Source organism: Populus trichocarpa, chromosome 19 (assembly GCF_000002775.5).
Source record: "Populus trichocarpa isolate Nisqually-1 chromosome 19, P.trichocarpa_v4.1, whole genome shotgun sequence".
Lineage (NCBI taxonomy): Eukaryota > Viridiplantae > Streptophyta > Magnoliopsida > Malpighiales > Salicaceae > Populus > Populus trichocarpa.
Genome location: NC_037303.2, coordinates 14,927,909 through 14,936,610, shown reverse-complemented (window position 1 = coordinate 14,936,610; position 8,702 = coordinate 14,927,909). Strand labels below are relative to the sequence as shown.

General features: G+C 33.7%; 1 protein-coding gene and 1 long non-coding RNA gene across 2 annotated transcripts; both read left to right on the top strand.

Annotated features, from left to right (window-relative positions):
- Positions 1 to 1,003: 1,003 nt before the first annotated feature.
- LOC112325219 (uncharacterized) lies at positions 1,004 to 5,345 on the top strand. Its single transcript, XR_008058144.1, has 2 exons — positions 1,004 to 1,579; positions 2,357 to 5,345. It is a non-coding gene; the product is annotated as an uncharacterized LOC112325219 (long non-coding RNA).
- Positions 5,346 to 5,998: 653 nt separating this feature from the next.
- On the top strand, positions 5,999 to 8,189 carry LOC7458837 (uncharacterized). Its single transcript, XM_002325632.4, has 2 exons — positions 5,999 to 6,870; positions 7,656 to 8,189. The coding sequence occupies exon 1, from the start codon at positions 6,166 to 6,168 to the stop codon at positions 6,859 to 6,861; it is 696 nt and encodes a 231-aa protein (XP_002325668.2). The 5' UTR covers positions 5,999 to 6,165; the 3' UTR covers positions 6,862 to 6,870; positions 7,656 to 8,189.
- The last annotated feature ends 513 nt before the right edge of the window (positions 8,190 to 8,702 follow it).

Genomic DNA, 8,702 nt, shown 5'->3' with positions numbered 1-8,702 from the left:
TATTTGACTCCCTCCATGCTAGACTCTGGTTCAAATCCTGTCATTGTTATCTTAGGAACCAATTCAATGAGAAGGAGATAAAATCCTATAATCCTTGAAGTTGTTCTGTGATTTCCAGCAAGTCCTGCTTCTTACAAACGTCAACTAAAACCTCTATTGTGTTAGATTTTTCACCCTTTTCACATAAATTCTGCTGCTTCTGGGAGCTTCGCAGCTAAAGGATAATAAATTCGAAAGGATATAAGGATTCATGTCAGTTTCTCCGGTTCCAATGGTTAGGATTTCTTAGCCTAGCATTTTTGCACTTAGGTTAGGTGTTCTTGGACTAGTTTTTTCTCTGCAGTCAAGTGTTTGTATTAATCCACCATGAAAGCATGCTCATTTTAGTTAACTCTTTTCAATATATCTGTTGCAACAAAGATAAAATAAGGAAAAATAGCGAGCATGTTACAATAATTCATATGGATTTATCAATTGATGCTAACTTCATATCATTGACTATTAGATTGGAAATTGCAGAATAATGTTTTCTCTTACAAATCCAAACTTTAATGCTCCCATTAGTCTCATTTTTCTCTTAAAATTTCAAACATCAATTCACCTGTCTCTCTTAGTAACACAATCCTCGATTTTCCTGACTCAAGGAATATATATGGATGTCAATTAGTTCATGTCCTTATTGGCGAATGTAAATGTAATATGCGTAATCACATAAGGAATGCTTGATACTGTAATGTCATTGTAGCATTACCTTCAGCTACACTTTCCTCTTGATCGCCAGAGTCTTGGGAAAATTGCTCTCATGTCTCATGTATGTGAGAATTTTATATAATTCTAGATTGAGTGGCAGCACTCAACAAGATAGATTGCTAGTTTGGAAATATTACTAAAGATATTGAATACAGATTACTTGAAAAATTCAGGAATTTTTCTTCCTCAGCTCATAATAACATTATCTAGTGTTATGATTTATCAAGTAAGATGACGAATAGTTATAATATATGCATGTTACAGTTGACTTACATACCGGTGAAGTGATGGCACTGGTGGATGCTATGATTGAAACACTCACGGAGGAATTGTTTACAGCTCTCATGAACCAAGCTCAATATGCACTTGATTTTAAAAGTCAGTTTGAGAGAACGAAGACACAACTTGAGCTTGTGAAGGCCTTTCTCAATGACACTGAGACCCTCAAGACCAAGAAGGAAGTTCTGAAGTTGACAATGATTCAGATCAGGGAACTGATTTATGAAGCGGATGACTTGCTGACAGATTGCCGAATCAGAGATGAATATCAGAAAGATGGGCGCTGCTCCAATTTCTCGGCTAGCAAGTTATTATTCTTATATCGGACAGGCAAGAAGTTGAAAGATATCAATTTGAGAATAGAGAAAATGGACGTGATAATAGTTTAATTCATATGAAATTACCAAAAACTCCACATAAACAAACTGAAACCCTACCCAACACTCTTTTGTCCCTATAAAAGGACGTGATAAGCAAAGTAAGCAGGCGGCTGTCATCTCCAAAGTTCCCATCCTCTAATTCATCCATCTCTTCAACTATTACTCTCCTGGTATGGTGTAACTGTAATCTATTTTATATTTTCATTTTTCTAGTATCACAATTAGTGGAAGATTTCAGGGAAACATGTTTTTGCTCTCTCTTTTGTTCATGAATTTCATCATACAGTCATCGATTGTGAGAATGAAACATTACGAATATATATTCTATTTGTGCAATCAAATGGAATATAAAATTTTTCACCTATAATTATCATTAACATAGCTTTAATAGATGGATGGATACTGTTTAGCAGTGAAGTTTGGATAAGATACTTTGTATAATTATGTATAATTGCGTTTATGATTAAGCTAGTAATCCTTCTTTGCAAAGTCATTTATTATTTTTCCTTCAATTACTATAATCAATGACTTTGCAAAGATAGATTTACTAGCTAAATCTTAAAAGCTTTTGGAAGCGAAGCGATGCCACATCGGATGAATGCTTCAGATCCCCTCAGCAAAATCTACAGATATGCTTGCTTGATTCTTTAGGTATATGTACTGTCTTATGTATTCGACAAACTATAACTTTTATTGATTTTTCAGGCTGCTACAACATATAGTGTTGTAATACTACTTGTTTCCAGTATGCTAATAGGGTTATGTTGCACGGCGCAACCAGTGCTTTGAATGTATGATAAGCCTCTTTGTTTTTGTCTTTGAAACTGCTTGTAATATTGGACCCTTTTATTTTAATTTAATTTATATTCCATTCAGTTCCATGCACATCTACCCTTCTTTCTTTTCTTGAATCAACTTATAATGAGCAGATCCCAACTTGCTTTCAGAAATTAAGATCCCTACCAGCTTTCAGAAAGATGTGCTGAATGAGAGAATAGCATTAATGATTTGTGATTTTGTGTGGGCTAAAGTGAATACAGCAGCACCAGCAGATGTACTGTGGTGACATTGTAGTAACTTCTTGTTTCCAGAATGCTAACAGTTAGGCTATAGGTGCAGAAACGCTTGGATTAGTGCTAATGTGTCATGATTTTAAGCTCTTTATTTTATTTTTTTTCCTTGCAAACTCTTAACCTTTATTCCCTTTAATTTAAAAATGGTGCAGTAAGCTCTTTGTGAAAGAGATGTGAAATTTCATGCAAGCTCATTAAATACCCTTTTGTTTGATTGTGTCAATTAGTTTTGTAATATCATGTAGGGTTTATTTTGAATATGTAATTTGTCAAGATTTTGCCTCCGAAAATACCAATCTGCCAAGATTAATTGGAGTTTAGAGGAGACAAAATAGAAATTTGTAGAGATATTCAACGCCATGCACATGAAAAATAGTGAACGTACACCTTTAATAAAAGATTTCTACCCTTTTTGACTGTTAAAAGTAACTTTAACACAGGATTCTTGCACACTTGCAAGAACTCATTGATTTTAAACCATTGGATTCTTTCTCACCTCTTGCGTTGGATTTGTTTCTTATAAAGCTTCCTTTTATGTCTATGATGTCTTTATTTGATAGCTTTTGTAGTTTTAATGTAAGGTTTCCTTTGAGGTGAAAAGTTTTGGAGTAAGGTAAAATATTAAAGGTGTAAAAAAATATTAAAATGATAAGTTTTGGAGTAAGTTCATAAAATGAGCAGAAATCAGAAATATGTAACGAGATTAAAATTTATAACAAGAAATCAGCTAACTAAAATGCATGGTAAAATAAGTATTTATTTTGTAGATACAATGTTATTTGCATCTTATTGAGCTAACATGGTAAGGATTTTTTATTTGTTCAAGATAATAAATTTTAAATTATTTATATTTATCCTCGAATATTTCTTTCTTTTTTTTTAATCTTGATAGCAAGAACAATTTGGGTGGAAAAGAAGATGATGTGTTTTCAGCTTTTGCGTCAGAGTGCTAAACAGTTGAATAATTTATATTTATATTTATATTTTTGTTTGAATAATTTACAAAATGAAATTACCAAACTCTAGCTTAGCCACTTTGGTCCATATAAAACGACATGATTGCCAATGCATAAGCCGTCCGCTGCCATGTCCAAGGCTTCCCTCATCTTCTTCCCTTCCTTTCTCGCTGTCTCTGCATTTATAATCCCAAAAAACTAATCGAAAGTCGTATAGGAATTCCACCAAAGAAAAAAAACCGCACCCATCTCAAACTCCCTTTCTTTTTATGGAAGGAACAAGCCTTATCCATGTCACCTATCTTCTCTTTTATATCAGACAATAGAGTCAGCCATGGCAGTCACTTAGTCGCTTCAGCTTTTATTGATTCAATATTTCATCTTCAACAGCAATTGGGTATGGTGCAATCACGTTTCTAGTTTGATCTTCGCACTTATTCAACTAGAACGAGATACAAGAGCAAAGATATGTTGGGTTCTTTGCCATTCTATTGTGAGAATGGAGCATTACGAATTTTGATTTCAACCATTCTCATTTTAACTTGCATGGATATTGTTTAGGAAGTGGATTGGTTGAAACTTGGGTAATATAATGCATTTTCTTCATGAAATTTTTTATTTTGTTCAATAACAATAATTAAAATTAGTTAAGGCAATACAATTTTTATTTGATGCCTTTGCTTCTTTCAATATGTAATTATCAAAATTAATTGTGATAATGAAGCATTACGGATGTATATTTGTTTTGTTCAAACAAACTGAACATTTTCTTATGATAATATGTATTCATTTTTTAAAAATTTATTGGATTTAATTTGTTTATGATGCTAGTGTAGATTATTTGATTTTCTGAGTTATAGAATTCAGATTTTCTCATTTTCTGTTTTAACTTTTTGCTAAATCTAAACTGCCTTTATCTATATGACTGTTGATTCATAGCCCGAGTTGTCGATTGTGTTCTTCTTTCTTCTTCAATCAACATATGTTGAGTAGTTTTTGCATCTGCTGTGTGATTGATGTGTTGGACAGGAGGATAGCATCCCTGCCTTGCCTAATTATGTATAGGCTGAAGTTAATTCAGCAGCAGCAGTGGATCATTTCAGCTGAATGGTTTTATCTCAAGTTATAGCAGATTAATGTCGAATCAGAGATTAACCTTTTAAACTTTATTATTACTTGCTGTACCATTCTCTGCCTGGCTTTTTGCATACTTAAAATGTTCATAGACTTGGTGATAATTGTGCCAGTGCCTTAAATGGGATGCTGCATTGCTCCTCGCCGCTAGCGGTCTGTCTGCTGGAGCTGTCTTCCTTCAAAACAGGTTGATGTAAATGCAGATGGGAGCTCATTTAGTAAAATCTTGGCCCTTTGGTTGCAGGTGGTTTAATTAGGAATGGACTTGGTTGGTTGATATTCGCATCACAGGTTCCTTTATGCTTATATGGATCATAACAAATATGGTGTCAACAATAAGCTTGGAATTGGGCAACAAAAAATGTTATTCTTGAATCAGATTCCCAACAGTATTGTTGCAAGCCTGATCAGATGAACTCGTCTATCACCCTTGTTCTGTATTGCTTGAAGCCATTAAAGAAATTTTGCAGGGAAGATGTGCTGCGTGATGCATATGAACTTGTGCAGATATCTTAAGCTAAGATGGGTGCCTCTTAGCATGGTGATCTTCTGTTTTGGTCTTCATCCCCATCTAAGCTCGCACAGCTCTGTTTCGCTTTTGTTCACAGTGCCAAAAAGAGTTGATGTTGAGCTTTACATGGATGAACCAGCTTGCCCATAATGGTGGCAAGGTGTGAAACAAAATTACTTTTCAACAACAGAGATATCAGAAACATAATTGTAAAATTATTCCATTGGCATTTAATTAACACGGCCTCAATATTTTTGTTTTAGCTTCCATTTAATTATTCCATTGTTTGATCTAATATAATCTATTCTTTTGACTTGATTAGGTTTGCTTTAAAGTAAGCTAGTTAAAAAAAATCAAATCAATTTATTTTAACTTTTAAAATTAAAACAACATTTATCATATAATTGACTTAATTAAAATTTAGATTTGTTCTGAATAATATTATTTTAATTAATTTTAGTAGATTATAATTAATACATAAACAATAACTTTGATTTTACGTTGGATTGACGAGTGATATTTAATTTGATTTGATTTTTATTTTAAAAAATAGTAAAACATACCATCACTAAGAGGATATTTAATAGTTTGGTAATTATTATTTTTTAAAGTATTTTGTCACTAAAAAATGTATTAAAATAATATTATTTTATTTTTTTTAAAATTATTTTTAATATACCACATCAAAATAATTGAAAATATATATAAAAATTTAATTAATTTAAAAATTAATTTTTAAAAAACACGAAAATAAACTGAATTTAAAAGTACAACCTGTATCCTGGATTTGAGAATTTATGGCTAGAAAATCTTTTTGATGTTGAAAGCCTTACAAGGGTGATCGTAGTCTAAGCCTTTCTGACATCTAGTATAAAACAAGCCCATTACCAAACACACTTGAAAACAAACTTTGGTAACTCGAAACGACATCGTACCAAAGCAAACAAAAACTCCATTGTCATGTCGAAACTCTCTCATCTTGATCCCTCTTTCTTCTTCCCCATCATCATCATCAACAATGCATCAAAATCAAAACTTTCCATTTCTTATCCTCCACTAACAAAACCAAACCCAAAAACCCAATGGAGAAACACATTGAAAAATTCTTAAACAAAGTCTCATTGGTTTTCATAACCATAGCCACAATCACCCTTCTCTACCTTTCCCTTCAAACTCCACAAACTTGTATCCCACCAAACACACCCACCACAAAACCCCACCTCAAATTCCCTTCTTCTACATGCGACCCTTCTCTAAACCACCCTTACATGGATCCTACCAAGAAAAGATTGAAACTTTGGTCTTCAAAATCTTGGCTTTCTCAGGTCTCTTCTTTCACAACTTTCTTCCAAAGTCTGAATCTTTTGAACAATGAAACCAAAGTACTCTGTGTTTCAGCAGGTGCTGGACATGAAGTGATGGCGCTGAATAACATGGGTGTTAGTGATGTTACTGGTGTTGAGATAGTGGATTCTTTGCCATTAGTTAAAAGGGCTGACCCTAATAACTTGCCCTTTTTTGATGGGGTTTTTGATTTGGCTTTTAGTGCTCATTTAGAAGAGGCTTTGTTTCCTTTGAGGTTTGCTGGGGAGATGGAGAGGACTGTGAGGAATGGTGGGGTTTGTGTGGTTGTTGTAGAGGAATGTGGTGGAGTGGAGGTGGATGCAATTGTTGGATTGTTTAGGAAGTCTATGTTTGTTGGGGCTGAGAATGTTACATTGATTGGGATGAGGATGACCAGGATTATTACGAGAGTTGGTGTTTCTTCTTCTTCATGATTTCCATCGGTAATTATGCTTCCTTTTTCCTTGATTTGATTTTATTGTATCAGTTTTGGGGTTGGTGTTAATTTCTGTTTGTAATTCCGTTGATGATTTTTGACAGTTACTGTAGTTTGCTTTTGGTAATGAAAATTATTAGTCTTTGTTGATATTAATCCAAAACTGAATCTTAATAATCTTTGGCAAATGGCATTGGAAGTGGAAAATTCAGCTGGGAAGAAAAAACTAAAAAGAGCAACATTGTTTGACCATTGGATGATTGAAGCTCCTACAATCTGAATAAGCTCGGGACTTTTTCTTAGAATTTAAGATTGGAGGAATTAGATTTTGTATTTTTCATGTTTCTTCACATCTCTTGCAGTGGCTCTGTTGGTATTAGTTCTGAATCTAACTAGAGAGTTTCTTTATACACGAATTGTATTTTGGCAGTCTAGTTTATGTCTTTGTTCCTTAGAAAGTTGAGAATCGGCAGACTGACGTGCTGGTTCTTTTCTCTCTTCAGTAACAGCACTGTGATTCTATTGGGCCATTTGCTTTATCTTGCAACTTTCGTGTTGGTTTTGTATATATATGAAATGAAACTAATAATTATGAACCTTAGTGATTGGATGCTCATAACTAGTATTAATAAATTTAGATATAATCATAACATTGTATAAATAAATTTATATGATTTTGTTGGCACAGTAAATAAGTATTGCCTTTTGAAGAAGATTACTATACTGTTTTATGTTGAATCCATTTCCTTAGTTGGTAAATGACTTTGGCTTGTCAAAATTGTTTTTCTGTAGTTTTCTGTACCCATCAATGAAGGGCTTCAAGAGGCATAATCGATGGATGTCAAAGAAAAAATGCAAATTCAGTGCTGGTACATGTAATATCTCCTTTGATTATCAGCAATATGTTTGGAGTGAAGCTCAACTATTTTGCTGCTTTAGCAAATGGAGTTTGTCATCAAGGAGGAAGTTGCAATTTGCCATGGGACACATGATTCTTCAGAGATAAATGGCTTGTTAGTGTCTGATTTATGACACCGCATTAAGTCGAATTGTTCATGAACAATTCAGTAAGATTTTCATGCAGACTACTTATATTTTTGCCCTTGAATATTAATTCCAGCTATCTTTTCCTGAAGTACATACAAGACAGGCATTTAGTTTTTGCTTGCATGTCCATTTTTTCTGGCCATACCATTTTCAAGATTCGGTAGTGGCATTGAACAGCAAAGTAAACTTCATGCAAGTAATTGTAGATCGAGATGGTTTCTTTCTAGTCTCATACTGAATTGAATCAATAAAGGTATTTTTAGACCAAGTTATTATTTACATCCGTGTGTTCATCCTTTTTCTTTGTTTCTGTATTATGTTCTGTTAGAACTCCATCTTCACGATCCTTGCATCTCCATCCACCAAGGTTCTTCACCTTTTAAACCTTTGATTGAGCCAAGTTTTTCATTAGCAGTAAACCAGCCATTCATTTCTGAAAATGAAGATCTATTGGTTAAGTTGTCTGCAAGGTCTCAAGCAGACAACCAGCGAAAATATATATTTGGGTAAAACCCATTAGCACCTAAATAGCATGGTTGAATTAAGAACTACAGATACAATGAAGTCTTTATATCCCAGTTCAACACACTAGTACTCATTCAGCTTAGAAAAACCGCCCAAAGGTATTTGCTACATCCAGGGGGTGGAGCAACAATAGAACTATTCTTTCTGGACCGTGCATTAAAAGCATGGATGAACAGAAGGCTTATCAACAGGTCTAATGAAGCTAACCACTATCTTGATGTATTAGGAAATTTAGCCATCTTGAAAGCTTGAGGAATCTCATGAACT